At 42.7% G+C, this 24,318-nt stretch overlaps 1 protein-coding gene across 5 annotated transcripts in view; it reads left to right on the forward strand.

The window, feature by feature from the left end:
* LOC139555069 (phosphoprotein associated with glycosphingolipid-enriched microdomains 1-like) overlaps nt 1–24,318 on the forward strand; it is a 78,862-nt gene that overhangs the window by 50,136 nt on the left and 4,408 nt on the right. For 2 of the 5 annotated variants that reach the window (XM_071368519.1, XM_071368521.1), the window contains 6 exons: nt 8,410–8,459; nt 13,613–13,839; nt 15,614–15,665; nt 18,479–18,581; nt 18,989–19,176; nt 19,353–19,850. In XM_071368519.1, coding sequence (XP_071224620.1) covers nt 13,673–13,839; nt 15,614–15,665; nt 18,479–18,581; nt 18,989–19,176; nt 19,353–19,850 — 1,008 coding nt within the window. In that variant the 5' untranslated portion in view covers nt 8,410–8,459; nt 13,613–13,672. The other 3 variants (XM_071368518.1, XM_071368520.1, XM_071368522.1) reach the window with 2 other exon arrangements.

The following is a 24,318-nucleotide window of genomic DNA, read 5'->3' on the forward strand; positions in this document are numbered from 1 at the left end:
GCTGATGGTATTGTCTGTGGTATGGTATTATCTGTGGTATTAGCTAGCTAGCTGATGGTATTGTCTGTGGTATGGTATTATCTGTGGTATTAGCTAGCTAGCTGATGGTATTGTCTGTGGTATGGTATTAGCTGTGGTGTTAGCTAGCTAGCTGATGGTATTGTCTTAGACAGGGCAGGGCCACGAAGGGACAGTATCCTGAAAGGCTGTAACATACTGTATGAATGACCCACAGACGGGCCTTAGGGATGGGTGTGTCACTGTGTCAGAAGTTCTGTCTCCTGTCTGTTAGTTTCTTTTATCGCTTTGGTTATATATATACATATATATACATACACACACACACACACACACACACACACACACACACACACACACACACACACACTACCATTCAAAAGTTTGGGAACACTTAGATATGTTTTTTTTTTTTTTTTTGCTACTTTTTTGTTCATTAAAATAACATCAAATTGATCAGAAATACAGTGTAGACATTGTTAATGTTGTAAATGACTATTGTAGCTGGAAACGGCTGATTTTTAATGGAATATCTACATAGGCATACAGAGGCCCGTTATCAGCAACCATCACTCCTGTGTTCCAATGGCACGTTGTGTAAACTAATCCAAGTTTATCATTTTAAAAGGCTAATTGATGATTAGAAAACCCTTTTGCAATTGTGTTAGCACAGCTGAAAACTGTTGTTCTGATTAAAGAAGCAATAAAACGGGCCTTCTTTAGACTAGTTGAGTATCTGGAGCATACTTCCAAAGTCGTGGCAAAATGGCTTAAGTGCAACAAAGTCAAGGCCTTGGAGTGGCCATCACAAAGACCTGACCTCAATCCTATAAAAAATGTGGGCAGAACTGAAAAAGTGTGTGCGAGCAAGGAGGCCTACAAACCTGACTCAGTTAGACCAGCTCTGTCAGGATGAATGGGCCAAAATTCCCCCAACTTATTGTGTGAGGCTTGTGGAAGACTACCCGAAACGTTTGACCCAAGTTAAACAATTTAAAGGCAATGCTACCAAATACTAATTGTGTATGTAAACTTCTGAACCACTGGGAATGTGATGAAAGAAATAAAAGATTAAATAAATAATTCTCTCTACTATTATTCTGACATTACACATTCTTAAAATAAAGTGGTGATCCTAACTGACCTAAAACAGGGAATTTTTACTCGGATTAAATGTCAGGAATTGTGAAAAACTGAGTTTTAAATGTATTTGGCTAAGGTGTATGTAAACTTCTGACTTCAACTTGTGTGTGTGTGTATATATATATATACACACACACACACACACACACACACACACACACACACACACACACACACACACACACACACAGTACCAGTCAAAAGTTTGGACATACCTACTCATTCAAGGGTTTTTCTTTATTTTTACTATTTTCTACATTGTAGAATAATAGTGAAGACATCAAAACTATGAAATAACAACACATGGAATCATGTAGTAACCGAAAAAGTGTGAAACAAATCAAAATTTTATATTTCAGATTATTCAAAGTAGCCACCCTTTGCTGGATGACAGCTTTCCACACTTGGCATTCTCTCAACCAGCTTCACGAGGTAGTCACCTGGAATGCATTTTAATTAACAGGTGTGCCTTGTTAAAGGTTAATTTGTGGAATTTATTTTTTGAGCCAATCAGTTGTGTTGTGACAAGGTAGGGGTGGTATACAGAAGATAGCCCTATTTGGTAAAATACCATATTATGGCAAGAACAGCTTAAATAAGCAAAGAGAAACGACAGTCCATCATTACTTTAAGACATGAAGGTCAGTCAATCCAGAAATTTTCAAGAACTTTGAAAGTTTCTTCAAGTGCAGTCGCAAAAACCATCAAGCGCTATGATTAAACTGGCTCTCATGAGGACCGCCACAGGAAAGGAAGACCCAGAGTTACCTCTCCTGCAGAGGATAAGTTCATTAGAGTTAACTGCACCTCAGATTGCAGCCCAAATAAATGCTTCACAGAGTTCAAGTAAGAGACACATCTCAACATCAACTGTTCAGAGGAGACTGCATGAATCAGGCCTTCATGGTCGAATTGCTGCAAAGAAACCAATACTAAAGGACAGCAATAAGAAGAAGACACTTGCTTGGGCCAAAAAACACGAGCAATGGACATTAGACCGGTGGAAATCTGTCCTTTGGTCTGATGAGTCCAAATTTGAGATTTTTGGTTCCAACCGCCGTGTCTTTGTGAGACGCAGAGTAGGTGAACAGATGATCTCCGCATGTGTGGTTCCCACAGTGAAGCATGGAGGAGGAGGTGTGATGGTGTGGGGGTGCTATGCTGGTGACGCTGTCAGTGATTGGTTTGCGCTTAGTGGGACTTTCATTTGTTTTTCAAAAGGACAGTGACCTTAAACACACCTCCAGGCTGTATAAGGGCTATTTGACCAGGGAGAGTGATGGAGTAGTGCATCAGATGACCTGGCCTCCACAATCACCCGATCTCAACCCAATTGAGATGGTTTGTGATGAGTTGGACTGCAGAGTGAAGGAAAAGCAGCCAACAAGTGCTCAGCATATGTGGGAACTCCTTCAAGACTGTTGGAAAAAGCATTCCAGGTGAACCTGGTTGAGACAATGCCAAGAGTGTGCAAAGCTGTCATCAAGACAAAGGGTGGCTACTTTGAAGAATGTATAAATATTTTGATTTGTTTAACACTCTTTTGGTTACTACATGATTCCATATGTGTTTTTTCATAGCTTTTATGTCTACACTATTTTTCAACAATGTAGAAAATAGTAAAAATAAAGAAAAACCCTTGAATGAGGGGAGGCCCGAGGTGTGAGGGCACATGCTGAATAGCGTGGCATTGATTATCATTAGGCCTGTCAGACTGAGAAACACAAGCAGACACACAATACACACACAGAGACAGCAACATATGCTGTATGGCGTGAAATCCTGATGAGAGGCGGAGAAGGACCTGTTAGAGCTGGTCTTTGTTGGGCATGTCTTTCTACTCTTACTCTGTCAGGTTGAAAAACGTCACAGAGGAATTTGTGTCTGATACAGGAATGTATTAAACATTCCCTCACACGAGTGCAATGGAAGTTTTAATGTCACGAAAATGCGGCATAGGATTTCTTCAAAATGAAACAAATTTGCATAACTTTGAATACATTTGTCATTTTTTTTCTTTGCTTTTACAATTTATTTATTTTTATTATATGAAAGTGCACTTTAGAGCACACTCTCACTTCCACCTAATCTTTGTCTGCAAAAGCACATTATAAAATAACAAGCCCCCCCCCCCAGCCCAAAATTCCTCATTGTATTATTATTCCAGAGTGAGTTTTTTCCCCCATTCTCTTATCAAATTATTTCTTCTGGAAATGCCTCTGGCTCACACATGAGAGTCCTCCCTGGGAAGAGTTCTCAAGATCCAGCTATGCGTGCGTGCATGTGTAAGGCCACTCACGTAGAAGGTGGTGTTCCACGGGCGTGCCAGTGTGCACTCGTCTCTCTCCCAGACCATCAGCCTGCCGCTAGCAAGCCACACACTGCTCACAGAGGTAGCATTATTTTCTTGTGCGGAGGGATACTGTACAGTGCAGATGGAGGCTGTGATTTTGCAGGGGTCCCGGAGTCTGCAAGCCCATGGTGCTGCGCTGGACGGCGGGTCGCAGCTGCAATGGGAGCCGGTGTGTGTGGTTGCTGGGCCGAAAGTAAGAGGCCTCTCCGCTGCAGTCCAAACACATTCCTACTTTAAATGGCTTTTCCATTTTGTTATTTTAAATGGCAGGGAATAGTATGTGCTCTCGTTTCTTTCTCTCTCTTCCAAGTTTTTCTCCTATTAAGACTGGAGTGTGGAGTGCTTTCTTGTTTCAGGCAGGAGAGGAGAGCACTCTCTCTGTGGCTTGGGGCTTATTGCTGCTGGGTTCATTTAGTCTCACTCAAAGGTCAGGAAGGTGGTTTTTCAAAGTCTAAAAGATATGAAATAATGTAGCTGTCTTTGGTGTGTATTGAGTTTTTGAAGGGAGAAAGCTGTTCTGGACAGACTGGGAAGAAGATGAGATGGAAGAGTTATTCTGCTTTTCTTCTGAGTTAGCTTCACATAGATATCCTCATTTGATTTGTTTTCCCAAAAATATATGACATTATTTAAGTTGTTGGTGTTATAGGCTTGTAAAGAACAAAATGCATTATGGACTAGGGAAGGGGATGAGAGTTAATATTCTTGGACTAGGGAAGGGGATGAGAGTTAATATTCTTGGACTAGGGAAGGGGATGAGAGTTATTATTCTTGGACTAGGGAAGGGGATGAGAGTTATTATTCTTGGACTAGGGAAGGGGATGAGAGTTACTATTCTTGGACTAGGGAAGGGGATGAGAGTTAATATTCTTGGACTAGGGAAGGGGATGAGAGTTACTATTCTTGGACTAGGGAAGGGGATGAGAGTTATTATTCTTGGACTAGGGAAGGGGATGAGAGTTACTATTCTTGGACTAGGGAAGGGGATGAGAGTTATTATTCTTGGACTAGGGAAGGGGATGAGAGTTACTATTCTTGGACTAGGGAAGGGGATGAGAGTTATTATTCTTGGACTAGGGAAGGGGATGAGTTACTATTCTTGGACCAGGGAAGGGGATGAGAGTTATTATTCTTGGACTAGGGAAGGGGATGAGAGTTATTATTCTTGGACTAGGGAAGGGGATGAGAGTTACTATTCTTGGACTAGGGAAGGGGATGAGAGTTACTATTCTTGGACTAGGGAAGGGGATGAGAGTTACTATTCTTGGACTAGGGAAGGGGATGAGAGTTACTATTCTTGGACTAGGAAAGGGGATGAGAGTTATTATTCTTGGACTAGGGAAGGGGATGAGAGTTACTATTCTTGGACTAGGGAAGGGGATGAGAGTTACTATTCTTGGACTAGGGAAGGGGATGAGAGTTACTATTCTTGGACTAGGAAAGGGGATGAGAGTTATTATTCTTGGACTAGGGAAGGGGATGAGAGTTACTATTCTTGGACCAGGGAAGGGGATGAGAGTTATTATTCTTGGTCAGATGGAGCTCGAACCTCGTCATCAGCATTCTTCCACTTGTGTCCCTTCACTCAGTGCTGTTCAGGGAAACATGATTAACCTTTCTAGGACACACGTTCCGCTAGCGGAACCCCTGACAACATTCCGCTGAAAAGGCAGCGCGGGAAATTCAAATATATATTTTTTAAATATGTAACTTTCACACATTAACAAGTCCAATACAGCGAATGAAAGATAAACATCTTGTTAATCTACCCATCGTGTCCGATTTAAAAAATGTTTTACAGCGAAAACACAACATATGATTACGCCAAGTCCAAAAAACACACAGCCAAAGATAGGAGTCACAAAAAGCAGAAATAGAGATTAAATTAATCACTAACCTTTGATGATCTTCATCAGATGACACTCATAGGACATCATGTTACACAATACATGTATGTTTTGTTCGATAATGTGCATATATATATAAAAAAATCTCAGTTTACTTTGGCGCCATGTTCAGAAATGCCTCCAAAATATCCGGAGAAATTGCAGAGAGCCACATCAAATAACAGAAATACTCATCATAAACTTTGATGAAAGATACATGTTTTACATAGAATTAAAGATACACTTGTTCTTAATGTAACCGCTGTGTCAGATTTAAAAAAAACTTTACGGAAAAAGCACACCATGCAATAATCTGAGACGGCGCTCAGATATAAACATTTCTCCGCCATGTTGGAGTCAACAGAAATACGAAATTACATCATAAATATTCCCTTACCTTTGATGATCTTCATCAGAATGCACTCCCAGGAATCTTAGTTCCACAATAAATTGTTGTTTTGTTCGATAATGTCCATTATTTATGTCCAAGTAGCTACTTTTGTTGGCATGTTTAGTACACATATCCAAACGCTCGCACAGATCCAGGCGAGCGTCGGACGAAAACTTCAAAAAGTTATATTACAGGTCGAATAAACTTGTCAAACTAAGTAGAGAATCAATCTTTAGGATGTTGTTATCATAAATATTCAATAACGTTCCAACCGGAGAATTCCTTTGTGTCTATATGAGTAATGGAACGCAAGGCGATATCATGTGGAACCAGGACCTGGCACTCTGCCAGACCACTGACTCAAACAGCTCCCATCCGGCCCCACATCACAGTAGAAGCTTCATTCAACATTCTACAGACTGTTGACATCTAGTGGAAGGCATAGGAAGTGCAAACAGATCCATATCCCACTGTGATTTCAATAGGCGATGAGTTGAAAATCGACCAGCCTCAGAATTCTCACTTCCGGTTTGGATTTTTTCTCAGGTTTTTGCCTGCAATATGAGTTCTGTTATACTCACAGACATAATTCAAACAGTTTTAGAAACTTCAGAGTGTTTTATATCCAATAGTAATAATAATATGCATATATTAGCATCTGGGACAGAGTAGGAGGCAGTTCACTCTGGGCATGCTATTCATCCAAAGTGAAAATGCTGCCCCCTATCCCTAAAAAGTTAAAACATTTCTAATTGTTGCCCGCAAACCATAAATAATCATGAAGGGGTGGAGGAGAATATAGAGTTGCCATGGTGACACGATGGTATTCAGCCTGTAATTATCTGCTGTGTGTGTCTCTCTCACAAGCCTACAGAGAGAGAGGCACACACTAGAGATACCCGAATCTCGATCTGGGACCGTAGCGGATCCACATCCAGAATTCTAAATAATGTCACGGGTATGGGTCAATCTGATATGATTGTCACGGGTCTCGGGTATTTGTAATTTTAAGAATCTTGGGTATTTGTCATTTTAACGGTCTTGTTCAGAAAGGCATGTACAGATCTGAACACGACTGTTGCAGTATAGAGATAGACAGAAATTGTATAATTTATGCTGCTGCTCTTGCTTTTCATGAGCGTGGCGCTTGTAGCTTTTTGTTGGCCAATTATAAATCATCACCGTGGCAATAGGCTACAGTCATCTCCGTGTGTGGCAAAAGTTAGGAGATATCTAATCAATGGAAGATGGAATTAAAATGACAGAAATAAAAGTTAAAGGAGAAAGATAGGCAGGCTGCTACTTAGTATTCTGAATGAAGTTATGTGTAACTGTAGGATGAGAAAGCGCATGCACTGCACCCTCATTTATCCTAGCTAGCTAACGTTAGCTAGCTTAACAAACTTCTACCGGTTTCATGCAGTCCAAGACAGATACTACTAATCATGATAAATAACCTAGCTATGGCAGCTTTTAGTTTACTATAGAAGCGAGTCGACTTGGTTGGTTGCTGTCTCCCTCACTCCTCCCTGCTCACTCACAGTACGGCCCCTCCCCCGCATGCTAGAGCAGCACCTCTCCCTCTCGCGCTTTATCAGCTCTGGTTAATAAAGTAGCTTTGAAAATGTATTTCCTGCTGCTTCCCTCACTTGGATCGAATCGGGTCTGGATCCGACCAGGTCTATACGGAACGGGATCGCGTTGTCCTTGGGTCCGTTCGGAATGGGTCTCTACATTATTCTTTTTTATTTATGCATATCGGGTCTGGGTGGGAAAGCCCCAGGTTCATTTCCGAAGACCAATAACACACACTGACTGATCTACAGATCACCTTGCATCATAAATAACGACTCAATATTATTTGTAGATCAGTCAGTCAGTCCCAATTTACCCATGATACATCACGGTTTTGATGTTCTTGAAGAAGCCCATTGACAGGCAGTTACTCAGAGATTGCTTCTCAAAGGGCACTCTTCTCTATGGGGCCAATAGGTCTCTGGTCAAAAGTAGTCCACTATGCAGGGAATAAGTTGCCATTTGGGACGTACCTAGAAAGTACAATCAATGAGTTGCTTGCTGTTCTTAAACAACTCTGCATTATTTTGTTCACCAAGGAAATGAACTTGAGAAGGCATGGCATAACTTACTGGATACCCCTATGACCCATAAACCAGCTTTCTGGACAAACCAGAAAATCAAGAGCCCAAGTATCCTATCTGAATTCTTATCAAAGCCCATTCTTGATGTTTGTCATTCTTGTGTTTTCAGAGGTTGTGGGGTGAGTCATTTAGTGTGGAGACTTGAGGTAGGCCTCAGTTGCCACAGTGAGCTTTTACAGATAGAACAGTTACAGCCCACTGTTATGTGTTGTCCCTCTCCAGTAGGTGTCCTCTCCTCTGTCTGTTGAGAATCAGGAACAGACCGATCACATCCCAGAGATACATAGAATGCAGTGGGATGATGTCACACAGTCATTATCATCTCAGTTACTGTATACATTTCTGTGTGCCATCCATGCATGATATTATACCCCACCCTGCTGTACGTTCTGCAGTGCTCTACTCTACACCACCACACTACTTTCCATAGCTAGTAACTCCTCTCTCTCCTCTCTGCAGGCAAGGACGAGCTAGTGAATAACCACAGCCTGTGTAACCAAGGTGTCAAGGTAAGGTTCTGTTTACATTCTGCTTGCACTGTAACTCACAGGAGTGATACAAGTGTATATTTCTCACTCTGGCACTGAAAGTGAAATAGAGTACAGTGGAGTGTTTAAAGACTAGTTTATTTATAGTATGTATGTTTACATACATAGCCCCTTGGTGTCACTTCTCAGCACTGGTCTTTAGTCCTCACAACTGAGTGCTGATCATTCTAACAATAATCATTTGGTGCGTGTTTTTTTTGTCCTATGATGTCTTGTTGACACTGAAGCAGGGGTTGGTTTTCACTCTGCTACTGGCTAGAGTTTCACACCACACACTCTGTGTGTGCGTGTTGTTTCTGCTACACAATACTGGCCTGACGTTAGCTCCCATGCTCCACAACTGCATTTGCATAGGAGCAGAGTGGCAAGAGGACTTTTCAGACCCACATAAATACTAGGGCTGGGACGATGCCAGTAATATTTTTTCCTTGGCAAAAATGGAAACATGAAGCACACCAAACTTTTTGGTCCTTTAAAATGAATTACTTAAAAATCATACAATGTGATTTTCTGGATTTTTGTACCTATGATAAAAATTACAGACCTCTACCTGCTTTGTAAGTAGGAAAACCTGCAAAATCGGCAGTGTATCAAATACTTTTTCTCCCCATTGTGTGTGTATACACACGCGCACACACACACACACACACACACACACACACACACACACACACACACACACACACACACACACACACACACACACACACACACACACACACACACACACACACACACACAGTACCAGTGTAAAGTTTGGACACCTACTCATTCAAGGGATTTTCTTTATTTTTACTATTGTAGAATAATAGTGAAGACATCAAAACTATGAAATAACACATATGGAATCATGTAGTAACCAATTTTTTTTATATTCGAGATTCTTCAAAGTAGCCACCCTTTGCCTTGATGACAGCTTTGCACACTCTTGGCATTCTCTCAACCAGCTTCACCTGGAATGCTTTTCCAACAGTCTTGAAGGAGTTCCCACATATGCTGAGCACTTGTTAGCTGTGTTTCCTTCACTCTGCAGTCAAACTCATCCCAAACCATCTCAATTGGGTTGAGGCCAGGTGATTGTGGAGGCCTCAACCCAATTGTATACCACCCCTACCTTGTCACAACACAACTGATTGGCTCAAACACATGAAGAAGGAAGGAAATTCCACAAATTTACTTTTGACAAGACACACCTGATAATTGAAATGCATTCCAGGTGACTACCTCATGAAGCTGGTTGAGAGAATGTCAAGCGTGTGCAAAGCTGTCATCAAGGCAAAGGGTGGCTAGTTTTAAGAATCTCAAATATATAAAATATATTTTGTTTTATTTAACTCTTAAGGATTGGCCTCTTTTTTTCAATTTTCGCCTAAAATGACATACCCAAATTTAACTGCCTGTAGCTCAGGCCCTGAAGAAAGGATATGCATATTCTTAGTACCATTTGGAAACACTTTGAAGTTTGTGGAAATGTGAAAGGAATGTAAGAGAATATAACATATTATATCTGATAAAAGATAATACAAAGAAAAAACAACCGTTTTGATGTATTTTTTTGGTACCATCTTTGAAATGCAGGAGAAAGGCCATAATTTATTATTCCAGCCCAGGTGCCATTTATATTTTGGCCACTAGATGGCAGCAGTGTGTGCGCCAAGTTTTAGACTGATCCAATGAACCATTGTATTTCTGTTCAAAATGTTGTATCAAGACTGCACAAATGTGTCTAATTTGTTTATTAATAACTTTTCATGTTCAAAACTGTGCACTCTCCTCAAACAATAGCATGGTATTATTTCACTGTAAGAGCTACTGCAAATTGGACAGTGCAGTTAGATTAACAAGAATTTAAGCTTTCTGCCAATATCAGATATGTCTATGTCCTGGGAAATGTTCTTGTTACTTACAACCTCATGCTAATCGCATTAGCCTACGTTAGCTCAACCGTCCCGCAGGGGACCCACCAATCCTGAAGAAGTTTAACACTTTTTTGGTTACTACATGATTCCATGTGGGTTATTTCATCGTTTTGATGTTTTCACTATTATTCTACAATGTAGAAAACAGTAAAAAATTAAGAAAAACCAGTAGGTGAGTAGGGTAGGTGTGTCCAAACTTTTGACTGGTACTGTACATACACACAGATATATGCACGCATAAACACACACACAGAGAGAGAGATGCAGTGCCCAGTCCTGAGCAACACCCAGGGCTGCCAGCCATCTGGGCCACACAACCTCTCTGGCTTATTAAAATAATTTGGGAGAAGGGTGCTATTCCTCACTGGCTGCCCCCAGGTGGTTAGGGTAGGCAACAACATATCCCCCACGCTGACCCTCAACACAGGGACCCCTCAGGAGTGCGTGCTTAGTCCCCTCCTGTACTCCCTGTTTACCCATGACTCCAACACCATCATTAAGTTTGCCGACAACACAATGGTGGTAGGCCTGATCAGCGACGACGATGAGACAGCCTATAGGGAGGAGGTCAGAGACTGCCAGGACAACAACCTCTCCCTCAATAGGAGCAAGACAAAGGAGCTGATGGTGGACTACAGGAAACGGAGGGCCAAGCAGGCCCCCATTCACATCGACAGGGCTGTAGTGGAGCGGGTCGAGAGATTCAAGCTCCTCAGTGTCCACATCACTCAGGAATGAACATGGTCCACACACACCAACACAGTGGTGAAGAAGGCATGACAACGCCTCTTCCCCCTCAGGAGGCTGAAACATTTGGCATGGGCCCTCAAAAAGCTCTACAGCTGCACCATCGAGAACATCTTGGCTGGCTGCATCACTGCCTGGTATGGCAAATGCTTCGAATTCGACCGCAAGGTGCTACTGAGGGTACTGCGAACAGCTTAGTACCCAGTAACACTTTTTTGACTAATCACATACGTTGCAGCTGGTGTTTATTATCTGTCACTTTATTCCTAGTTATATGCACATGGATTCGGTACTGGTACCCCCTGTATATAGCCAAATTATCATTACTCATTGTGTATTTATTATTGCTTTTATTATTATGTGTTTTACTTTTCTATTATTTCTCTATTTTCTTTCTCTCTGCGTTGTTGGGAATGGCTCGTAAGCAAGCGTTTCACTGTTAGTTTACACCTGTTTTTTACAAAGCATGTGATGAATAACATTTGATTTGATTTTAATTAAGCCTAACCCTCTTGGATAGCATTCAGGCAAATATGGCTTACGTGGGGAGGTTACTTATTACATGCGCAGTACGCAAGTTCAGTAGTGTTCTCTGAGTGAGGAGACTGCAGCAGGTCTGTAGCGCATCGTATGACCCTGATTGCCTGCATTGCAGTCTGTGTCTGCACTGGCTTGCCCCCTTGTGGCTATTTTAAAACATTGCACTACATTGCAACAACTGCATGAGAACTAAGCAGATCTGTAAGAGCACAACAGTAACAGATTGAAGCAGATCTGTAAGAGCACAACAGTAACAGATTGAAGCAGATCTGTAAGAGCACAACAGTAACAGATTGAAGCAGATCTGTAAGAGCACAACAGTAACAGATTGAAGCAGATCTGTAAGAGCACAACAGTAACAGATTGAAGCAGATCTGTAAGAGCACAACAGTAACAGATTGAAGCAGATCTGTAAGAGCACAACAGTAACAGATTGAAGCGCTATATGATGGATTATTATCCACTGTAATGATATTAGAATGTCTTCTATTGGATTCCATTTTTTATTTGATTTATTAGGATCCCCATCAGCCAACGCCAATGACTACAGTCTTAGTTGGGTCCTACACATAACGACAAATATATTACAGACAAAAGACACATTTTGCATTAAAGGATGATGATTTTATGATTTGGATAGTGGCAACATAACTCAATGTAATTACTATATATACTATTGTATATAGTCGTGGAAGAGCACTGCAAGTTACTTTTATGACCAGTAGAGAAGAGTGAGAATGAACCTGTTATGGTCAGTATAGAATGAAGAGAATGAACTTGTTATGGTTGGTATAGAATGAAGAGAATGAACTTGTTATGGTCGGTATAGAATGAAGAAAATGAACCTGTTATGGTCGGTGTAGAATGAACCTGTTATGGTCGGTATAGAATGATGAGAATGATCCTGTTATGGTCGGTATAGAATGAACCTGTTATGGTCGGTATAAAATGAAGAGAATGAACTTGTTATGGTCGGTATAGAATGAAGAAAATGAACCTGTTATGGTCGGTATAGAATGAAGAAAATGAACCTGTTATGGTCGGTATAGAATGAAGAGAATGAACCTGTTATGGTCGGTATAGAATGAAGAAAATGAACTTGTTATGGTCGGTATAGAATGAAGAGAATGAACCTGTTATGGTCGGTATAGAATTAACCTGTTATGGTCGGTATAGAATGAAGAGAATGAACTTGTTATGGTCGGTATAGAATGAAGAAAATGAACCTGTTATGGTCGGTATAGAATGAAGAGAATGAACCTGTTCTGGTCGGTATAGAATGAACCTGTTATGGTCGGTATAGAATGAACCTGTTATGGTCGGTATAGAATGAACCTGTTATGGTCGGTATAGAATGATGAGAATGAACCTGTTATGGTCGGTATAGAATGATGAGAATTAACCTGTTATGGTCGGTATAGAATGAACCGGTTATGGTTGGTATAGAATGATGAGAATGAACCTGTTATGGTCGGTATAGAATTAACCTGTTATGGTCGGTATAGAATGAAGAGAATGAACTTGTTATGGTCGGTATAGAATGAAGAAAATGAACCTGTTATGGTCGGTATAGAATGAAGAGAATTAACCTTTTATGGCCGGTATAGAATGAACCTGTTATGGTCGGTATAGAATGAACCTGTTATGGTCGGTATAGAATGAAGAGAATTAACCTTTTATGGCCGGTATAGAATGAAGAGAATGGACCTTTTATGGGCGGTATAGAATGAAGAGAATGAACCTGTTATGGTCGGTATAGAATGAAGAGAATGAACCTTTTATGGCCGGTATAGAATGAAGAGAAAGAACCTGAGTCAGATGTGGATCAGAGGTGTCTTCCTTGATCAATGACCTTGTGCACTATTCTTTTGATGCCACTGTGTTGATGTTTTCTCCCCCCCTTGCTAGCAGGTCCCCTGTGTGTGATGCCCTCTTGCTAGCAGGTCCCCTCTCAGTGTGTGATGCATCATGGCTCCGGTGCTCAGTGCCTTGTTAGGGCCGGGGGTCGCGGGGTCAGGGGTCGCCATGGCGACATCGTTAGGCAGCGAGCCGCTGGTCCTAGTGGTCACCCTGATGGCCATCTCTGCCATCGTGCTGCTCTCACTGCTACTGCAGCTGTGTGCCAGCTGCCAGGGGTGAGTGGGACACAATAAAATGAAATGCATGAATACTGTTGTTTTACTTAGTGCCTGCAGAAAGTATTCACGTCCCTTGACTTTGTCCACATCTTGTTGTGTTACAACCTGAATTTAAAATAGATTAAATTGAGATTTTGTGTCACTGATCTACACACAATACCGCATTATATCAAAGTGTAAATTCTTCAGAAATTTGTAACAATTAATTACAAATGAAAAGCTAAAATGTATTGAGTCAATAAATCTTCAACCCCTTGTTGTGGAAAGCCTAAATAAGTTCAGGAGTAAAGATTTGCTTAACAATTCACATAAGTTGCATGGACTCACTGTGTGCAATAATAGTTTTTAACATGATTTTTGAATGACTACCTCATCTCTGTACCCCACAGATACAACTATCTGTAAGGTCCCTCAATCAAGCACTTAATTTCAAACACAGATTCAACCACAAAGACCAGGGAGGTTTTCCAATGCCTCGCAAAGAAGGTCACCTATTGGTAGATGGGTAAAAATCAAATTAAAAGCAGATGTTCAATATCCCTTTGAGCATGGAGAATTTATTAATTACACTTTGGATGGTGTATCAATACACCCAGTCACTCAAAGATGCAGGCGTCCTTCCTAACTCAGTTGCCGGAGAGGAAGGAAACTGCTCAGGGATTTCAACATGAGGCCAATGATGACTTTAAAACAATTACAGAGTTTAATGGTTATGTTAGGAGATTACTAAGGATGGATCAACAACATTGTAGTTACTCCACAATACTAACATACATTTCAGAGTGAAAAGAAGGAAGCCTGTACAGATAAAAAAAAAAATTCAAAAACATGCATCCTGTTTGCAATAAGTAATACTGCAAAAAAATGTGGCAAAGAAATGAACTTTTTGGTCCTGATTACAAAGTGTTATGTTTGGGGCAAATCCAATACAACACATCACTGAGTACCACTGTTCATATTTTCAAACATGGTGGACACTGCATCATATTATGGGTATGCTTGTCATTGACAAGGACTGTGGACTTTTTTAGGAAAAAGATCAGCGGAATAGAGCTAAGCACAGGCAAAATCGTAGAGGAAAACCTGGTTCGGTCTGTTTTCCAACAGACACTGGGAGACAAATGCACATTTCAGCAGGACAATAACCTTAAACACAAGGCCAAATATACGCTGGAGTTGCTTACCAAGACGACATTGAATGTTCCTGAGTGGCGTAGTTAGTCTTGCCAATCTATCGCAATACTTGAAAATGGCTGTCACGCAATGATCAATAACGTGAAAGAGCTTGAAGAATTTTTTAAAGCATAATGTGCAAATGTTGCACAATCCAGCTTTGGAAAGCTCTTAGAGACTTACCCCGAAAGACTCACAGCTGTAATCACTGCCAAAGGTGATTCTAACATGTTGACTCAGGGGTGTGACTACTTTAGCAGACATTTCTAAAAATCATTTTGGAGTATTGTGTATAGATGGGTGACAAAAACAAAACAAAAAATCTATGTTTTATTCAGGCTGTAACGCAACAAAATATAGAATAAGTCAAGGGGTATGAATACGGAAGGCGCTGTAGTTATACTGTACTGTTGATTTCAGTTGTAACTAATAGTTTATTAATCACATTCTTACTTTGGTACCGGCAGACAGACTAACACAGTTGGGTGTCTGCATAATAGACTGCATTATTACAGTCTTCTGTAGTTCAGAGTCCATACATAAACTCTAAACAGACAAAGTCAATGTTTTAATCATCTTCTTCCTTCTTCTTCTCCAGGCAAAATAAATCCAATGGGCGCCCAGGAGACCATGAGAACCTCATGAATGGAGTGAGTCTGTCTGAAGTAGTCCTCTTTTCTTTCCTCTTTTCCCTCTTTTAAGGGGTTCCCTCGCTTCCTTCACTTAAAACAGCAAGTCTAAGTTATTCTGCTGAAGTGTATATCTCTCTATATCTCTGAGAGTTCCTCCTTTCATTTTCTGTCAAGACATTCCTCTCAACACTTCAGTGAGTGAGGGTTGGCCTTGTGGGTTACAGGGTTAGTCAATGAAAACAAGGGAGAGAACATGTCAGAGGCAACTTGTCTAGCAGAATAGTTGACTTGGTGTCTTCCTGGGTTAGACTCTTGGAGAGGAGAGAACAGCTGTGAGTTGGTGTCTTCCTGGGTTAGACTCTTGGAGAGGAGAGAACAGCTGTGAGTTGGTGTCTTCCTGGGTTAGACTCTTGGAGAGGAGAGAACAGCTGTGAGTTGGTGTTACTTCCTGGGTTAGACTCTTGGAGAGGAGAGAACAGCTGTGAGTTGGTGTTACTTCCTGGGTTAGACTCTTGGAGAGGAGAGAACAGCTGTGAGTTGGTGTTACTTCCTGGGTTAGACTCTTGGAGAAGAGAGAACAGCTGTGAGTTGGTGTCTTCCTGGGTTAGACTCTTGGAGAGGAGAGAACAGCTGTGAGTTGGTGTCTTCCTGGGTTAGACTCTTGGAGAGGAGAGAACAGCTGTGAGTTGGTGTCTTCCTGGGTTAGACTCTTGGAGAGGAGAGAACAGCTGTGAGTTGGTGTTACTTCCTGGGTTAGACTCTTGGAGAGGAGAGAACAGCTGTGAGTTGGTGTCTTCCTGGGTTAGACTCTTGGAGAGGAGAGAACAGCTGTGAGTTGTGAAGCTGTTTGTGTGTGTGTTTGTGCATGTGCCTGTGTACATGCGAGTGAGTGTCTCTCTGTCTGGGTGTCAAGCATGAGGCAGTTACATTAGCATCTATAATGACTGGGGAGGGAGAGGGAGAGAGGAAGATGTAGCCACTCCTTTGTCTGAGTGTGGTGTAGAACGGGAGGGATGATGACCCAGGTTACGAGTTCAGAGGTCAACATTATCCAGAAAGGAATAGACAGAAGGGAGACATGAATTCCAGAGTGGGGAAGGAGTATTAGTTTAATGTGATGAATGCAGTCAAAATATTTACTCTGACACACTCTCTCACTCTAACACACACAGACTGTGTACTGTGGTCTGGAAACGACACCAGATGGGTAGAATGTCTTCCACTTCGGTATGCAGTATCTTTATATGGACTTTAATGTTCTCAGAGAAGAATCAGTCTTTTCAGAGCCATAATATTTAATTGACCTTTTCTTTCACCAGTTCACACGAGTTAGCATATTAATTGCATAGTAAACTGTTTATTTCAATGGGATTCTGAGTGCATATTATGAATTATTAGACTATCCCCAGCTATTCCATGATGATGAGGACCATGATGGGCATTAGCTATAGTAAAGAACACATTACACTTACAAGGGGTGGTTAAGTGAGATAAATATCTCTCTTTTAGAGAAACTGACATCCTCCTTTCATTCCAATCACATGCTGACACACACACACACACACACACACACACACACACACACACACACACACACACACACACACACACACACACACACACACACATACACACATACACACATACACACACATACACATACACATACACATACACATACACATACACACACACACACTCTGCTCACACTTCCAGGGACATGGAAACGTTTTTATCTGATAGATTGGATATCTGGAGAGTAACCTTTACGCCGTAATGTAGAGCCTCGCCTGTGAAAATATTGAAGAGGACTTCACTTAAACAGTGGTGTGTCTGTCACAGAGTGACAGGTTAAATAGGGTCTTTGTCTTGTACTCAACAGTATGATTACTGATCTCATTATTAGGTTAAATAAGCTCGTTGTCTTTGTCCTCGACAGTATGATTACTGCCCTCATTATTAGGTTAAATAAGCTTGTTGTCTTCTACTCAACAGTATGATTACTGCCCTCGTTATTAGGTTAAATAAGCTCGTTGTCTTTGTCCTCGACAGTATGATTACTGCCCTCATTATTAGGTTAAATAAGCTTGTTGTCTTCTACTCAACAGTATGATTACTGCCCTCGTTATTAGGTTAAATAAGCTCGTTGTCTTTGTCCTCGACAGTATGATTACTGCCCTCATTATTAGGTTAAATAAGCTTGTTGTCTTCTACTCAACAGTATGATTACTGCCCTCGTTATTAGGTTAAATAAGCTCGTTGTCTTTGTCCTCGACAGTATGATTACTGCCCTCGTTATTAGGTTAAATAAGCTTGTTGTCTTTGTCCTCGACAGGCTAAGTGCTGCGCAGCTAACTCCTATATCTATAGGAATTCCATCAGATTCAGCCTAGCAACAGTCATTACCAGACACAGCCAATAGGAGGTGCTATAGAGCTACATATCTCACTGTCCCTTGGTTTTATATCAGTGAAGGTGTCTGAAAAACAACAAAGGTCTGCAGTGGCTGATAGCTCAATGCCTGTTTCCCCCCCCACAATGTCATGGTGTTAATATGAATTAAAGTGTAAATATATTAGATTTGCTCTCAGCCTCTCAGATTGAGGAGTAGAATGACACTGATTTCATGTATTTGTAATGTATTTGGCTCCACCTAGCAGATGTTTTCATCCAAAGTGACTTCTAGTACAGTGAGCGCATATGTTTGTTGTATGTGTACTAACTGAGCCACACAGGACCACATAGGGATTTAGGGTAAACTGATCCCAGATCTGTGTCTATATTAAGCCACATAGACCCATCCTAACCTAGTCCTTGTCTCTATTGTACAGGTGTCTGAGAGAGAGACGTTTACCGGAAGTCAATCTGTGGACAGCCCAGGGACTGACCTAGTGGTGAGCAGTTCACACAACGGCCCACTAACCAGTGGTACAGGTAATACACACACAATGACTTCTTCTGCATGTGTAATTTGTCGTCGTTTCAGACAATGGAATTTTCATTCAGAATACATTACACCCACATTTAGCCTTCACTTTACACATTTGCTTGATTATTAGTTTGGCTTCCACACCTGTGGCTATCTAATCCATGGCGGGATGTGATGCAGCCTGGATTCGAACCAGGTACTGCAGAGACGTGGGGCTCCCGAGTGGCGCTGTGGTCTAAGACAAGAGGCGTCACTGCAGTACCTGATTCTCAAACTCTCTCTCTGTTAACCCGGCATAACCACCCACCCACACACTATCCCCTTTGTTGTGTCCAATTCAATTACATTAAACTCAACCCAACTCATCTAAAAAAATGTTTTGATTCAATTGGATTGATCCCTCCTCTCCCAGTGTTGACAGACACCCAGGACAGCAGTCCCCAGCCCTCTGAGGAGATGCTGTCCAGCCAGTCAGAGCTACGGAGCTCCAAGTGTCCCCAGGACCGCCAGCTGCCCAGCATCCCACCCAACAGCGCCCTGGAGGGGATGGGATCCTCCAGCGAACCCCCTCTACCTGTCTCTGGAGACGGCACCTATGAGGTATTAGGGATTCATGTTGTTGTTGTTCCTGTGTACTTATACAGCTACTTATTGGAATGAGTCCTCTTGTTTTTATTGTATAGTTGTACTGGATTGTGTTGTCTATTTTGTGTTGGAGTATACACCCAGGAAGACTAGTCCTAATGTACTGACAGCTGTCTCAATCAACTAACTAGGTGGTGAAGGAGAGAGGCAGCATCTTAACGGCGTCCCGTGACGTGAGCGTTGAAGACTCCCTCTACGAGACGGTCAAAGAGCTGAAGGACCATCCAGGGAGCCTGGCTGTAGGTATACCTAACGGACACGGTACTACGTCCCCCTTCAGCCCCGATGACGACCCTCACCACCTCCACAACCACCTACCCCCTTCCCACCACCGTCCAGCTCTCCACAATGGCCACCTCAGCCCCTGCAGCACCCCGGAGCGGGGGCCCCTGTGCGCGGGAGTGGAGTACGCCTCGGTGGATCTGAACAAGAAGAGCCGTTACAGTGCAGACCTGGAGGCCAGGCGCTCAGCCACCATCGCTGCTGCTGTGGGCCCCACAGAGGAGCCCGAGGAGGAGGACAGACCCCCGCCTATACCTGACAAGGTGCTGGATGAGAACGACAACCAGCCTACCATGATGGACGCAGGAGGGGTGGTGGAATTGGGGGCAGCACTTCACAACGGAGAGGTGAGGATGGTTGTCTGTGTTTGTGTCTGTGTTTGTGTACGCCTATGTGTGTAAGAGAGAAATTGAGTAAACGGACAGTAGGACGACAGCGCTAAGTATTCCTCACAATACTATATGCATTGATTCACTAGATAGTGATTTGCATCCTTTGCCCTGGCAAAGGAGACTCCCTCTTCCACTCAATTAGGATATTTGAAACTTCCTGCTCCCGATGAGAGAGATCTAAAGGTTATTAATGAAGTTAGGTACGCCGTGAGTTTTAGTGAGAGCTTTATAAATAAAAAGACAGTGATGAACCAACCTACGAGACTTCAAAGAGGGCCAATCTACTTTTAGGTAAAGAATGCAGTAATGTGTACTGAACCTGTCACCCGTAATAAATCGAAGAGCGCACAAACACACACACACATGCACACGCACACGCACGCACGCACACACACACATACACATACACATACACATACACAGACACACATACACAAACTACAACCCCCCCCACACACACACACACACACACACACACACACGTGCACGCACACACATACACAGACACACATACACAAACTACAACCCCCCCCCCCCCACACACACACACACACACACACACAGCCTTGTCTGTCTAGCCCTCCTTTGTGGCTTTTCTCCTAGCAACCTTCTTTTGTCTCTGAAGCTCCAGCCAATTAGCTAATCAGTAATACTAGTGTATCATTGGACAGCAGGTAACGCCTAGCCCAGCTTGACCCTCTGGCTCTCTGCTATATGATGAAATATTGAACCAACCGCAGGGCTGCACTGGGCCACCTGCACCCCCAAAGCATGTTCCTATTGCGTCTCCCCGTGTTGGAATGTGGAGTCAGCATTAATTCTCCTCTACGCGTCTCTACCCCCACTTTTATTTTTACAACCTCCATATTACGCACGGATGGAATCGTATGGACACACGCACATTTGCAGACACTCTGGAACTGATTTAAGGTTAACCCAGAACATTCTTTATTCTCGGGGGCGGTGTGTCGGTGTGACTGGGGTTGGCTGGTGATTTGTCTTGTCAGACCGTAATGTGTATGGTAATGTATGCAGATCAGAGTGGAGGAGAGGATGTGGGTGTCTTTTGTTATGGTCCTGCGGAGAGGAGAAGAGAGGGGGAGAAGAGATGAGCTGAGGAGAGGGAAGGAGATTGATTGTGGGCAGGCTCTCCTCTGACTGACAGACCAGGCAGATGACGGATGACACTCAAGTGTGTGTGTGTGTGTGTACACAGGAGGACATCTGCGTGTTTATGTCTGAAAGGTTCTTCCTCAGGTAGATCCTCAGATCCCTCACACACACACACACACACACATGACACATACAATATCCTCTCCTGCTCTGTAACACAGCTATTGAGCCATAATAAACAGAAATGACTCTGTTCTGTAGTCTGGAATAATATGACTTTGTGTTGCCCGTGACCTTACAAGCTTCTGCTCTACACTGACAAAATGTAATTGAACTTGCCAGTCACTAGTGTGATGTACACCAGGGGCCATTTTCTTAGATAAACTGTGATATTCAGCATGTCAACAGTCAAGTTGTCTGTCGCCAAAGGGAAAGAGCTTTATTTTATTCAGAGAGAGAGAGAGAGAGAGAGAGAGAGAGTGTGTGTGTGTGTGTGTGTGTGTGTGTGTGTGTGTGTGTGTGTGTGTGTGTGTGTGTGTGTGTGTGTGTGTGTGTGTGTGTGTGTGTGTGTGTGGGGGGTGTGTGTGTTTGCCTGTGGGGGGGTGTGTGTGTGTGTTTGCTTGCCTGTGGGGGGTGTGTGTGTGTGTTTGCTTGCCTGTGGGGGGTGTGTGTGCGTGTTTGCTTGCCTGTGGGGGGTGTGTGTGCGTGTTTGCCTGTATGTGTGTGTGTGTGAGCGTGTTTGCCTGTGTGTGTGTGTGTACACATGTGAAACCACACCACATATTCTCTGGTTGACTGACTGACGCGTTGGCATGTTAGACTTCAGTCCTCCATCATCAGCCTCATAGTAGATGTCCTGTCTGTCAGTCCATACCCCAAACTGCCTTGATACACCAAATGACCAAAAGTATGTGGACACCTGCTTGTCAAACATCTCATTCCAAAATCATGGGCATTAATATACAGTTGGACCCCCTTTGCTGGGATGGCTTTTCACTAGGTGTTGGTACATTGCTGCGGGGACTTGCTTCCGTTCAGCCACAAGAGCATTAGTGAGGGGACTGATGTTGGGCGATTAGGCCTGGCTCGTAGTCGGCATTCCAATTCATCCCAAAGGTGTTCGATGGGGTTGAGGCCAGTCAAGTTCTTCCACACCCATCTAGATAAACCATTTCTGTATGGACCTCACATTGTACAAGGGGGTATTGTCACGCTGAAGCAGGAAAGGGCCTGCCCCAAACTGTTGCTACAAAGTTGGAAGCACAGAATTGTCTTGCATGTAATTGTAGGCTGTAGCGTTAAGATTTCCCTTCACCTGAACTAAGGGGCGTAGCCCGTACCATGAAAAAGAGCCCCATACCATTATTCCTCCTCCACCAAACTTTACAGTTGCACTATGCATTGGGGTAGGTAGTATACTCCTGGCCTCTGCTCAACCCAGATTCGTCCATCAGACTGCCAGATGGTGAAGTGTGATTCATCACTCCAGAGAACGCGTTTCCACTGCTCCAGAGTCCAATGGCGGCAAGCTTTACACCACTCCAGCCGACACTTGGCATTGTGCATGGTGATCTTAGGCTTGTGTGTGTGGCTGCTCGGCCATGGAAACCTATTTCATGAAGCTCCCAACGAACAGTTCTTGTGCTGACGTTTCTTCCAGAGACAGTTTGGAACTGTGTTGCAACCGCGGACTGACAATTTTTTGTGTGTGTATATAGTGTACATTCTTATCTATAAGACATCTTAACTGAGTGAAGGAATGCCTTAACATGCATACTTTTCATAGTTTTTCCTGACCATGGAAGTGACCTGACATAACAACTCTGGGCCCTAGTTTTCAGCTATAATATGGTAAGGACAAATGACTTGGCTGGTATATCTAGGAACCTGTTTTCTCCTGGTCAAGTCATGTAGTCAGGAACAACTCCTGGTTGTAGTCATGAAACGACTTACTTAACTGGACTGGCACTTTAATTTGTAAAGCTACATGGACAAAGACTTCAGGGAATTCAGGAATTAGAACAGACTAACATTATGAGAGACACATGGAGGCTTGTTGATGACGGGGTCAAGAACTTTCTTCATGATTCCACACCACTGGGCTCCAAGGCAATCAAATGAATTGGTTCACTAATCAAGGAGAATGTGTGTCCATAAAGTAAGCATATGGATTCAATACTCTCTGAGAGAAACAAAGGAGAGAAGGAGAGATGCTGAATATAGATAAAGTAGAGATGATGCTGAATATAGATGGAGAGATGATGCTGAATGTTGATGGAGAGGTAACAGAGATGCTGAATATAGATTGAGAGATGATAGAAATATGAATATAGATGGAGAGATGCTGAATATTGATGGAGATGATGCTGAATATGGATGGAGAGATGCTGAATATTGATGGAGATATGCTGAATATTGATGGAGAGATGAATGATGCTGAATATTGATGGAGAGATGATGCTGAATATGGATGGAGAGATGCTGAATATTGATGGAGGGACGATGCTGAATATAGATGGAGGGACGATGCTGAATATAGATGGAGGGACGATGCTGAATATTGATGGAGGGACGATGCTGAATATTGATGGAGGGACGATGCTGAATATTGATGGAGGGACGATGCTGAATATAGATGGAGGGACGATGCTGAATATAGATGGAGGGACGATGCTGAATATAGATGGAGGGACGATGCTGAATATAGATGGAGGGACGATGCTGAATATAGATGGAGGGACGATGCTGAATATAGATGGAGGGACGATGCTGAATATAGATGGACGGACGATGCTGAATATTGATGGAGGGACGATGCTGAATATTGATGGAGGGACGATGCTGAATATTGATGGAGGGACGATGCTGAATATTGATGGAGGGACGATGCTGAATATTGATGGAGGGACGATGCTGAATATTGATGGAGGGACGATGCTGAATATTGATGGAGGGACGATGCTGAATATTGATGGAGGGACGATGCTGAATATTGATGGAGGGACGATGCTGAATATTGATGGAGGGACGATGCTGAATATTGATGGAGGGACGATGCTGAATATTGATGGAGGGACGATGCTGAATATTGATGGAGGGCCGATGCTGAATATTGATGGAGGGACGATGCTGAATATTGATGGAGGGACGATGCTGAATATTGATGGAGGGACGATGCTGAATATTGGAGGGACGATGCTGAATATAGATGGAGAGATGATGCTGAATATTGATGGAGAGGTAACAGAGATGCTGAATATAGATTGAGAGGTAACAGAGAGATGCTGAATATAGATTGAGAGATGATAGA

This window comes from Salvelinus alpinus, chromosome 26, assembly GCF_045679555.1.
Source record: "Salvelinus alpinus chromosome 26, SLU_Salpinus.1, whole genome shotgun sequence".
Lineage (NCBI taxonomy): Eukaryota > Metazoa > Chordata > Actinopteri > Salmoniformes > Salmonidae > Salvelinus > Salvelinus alpinus.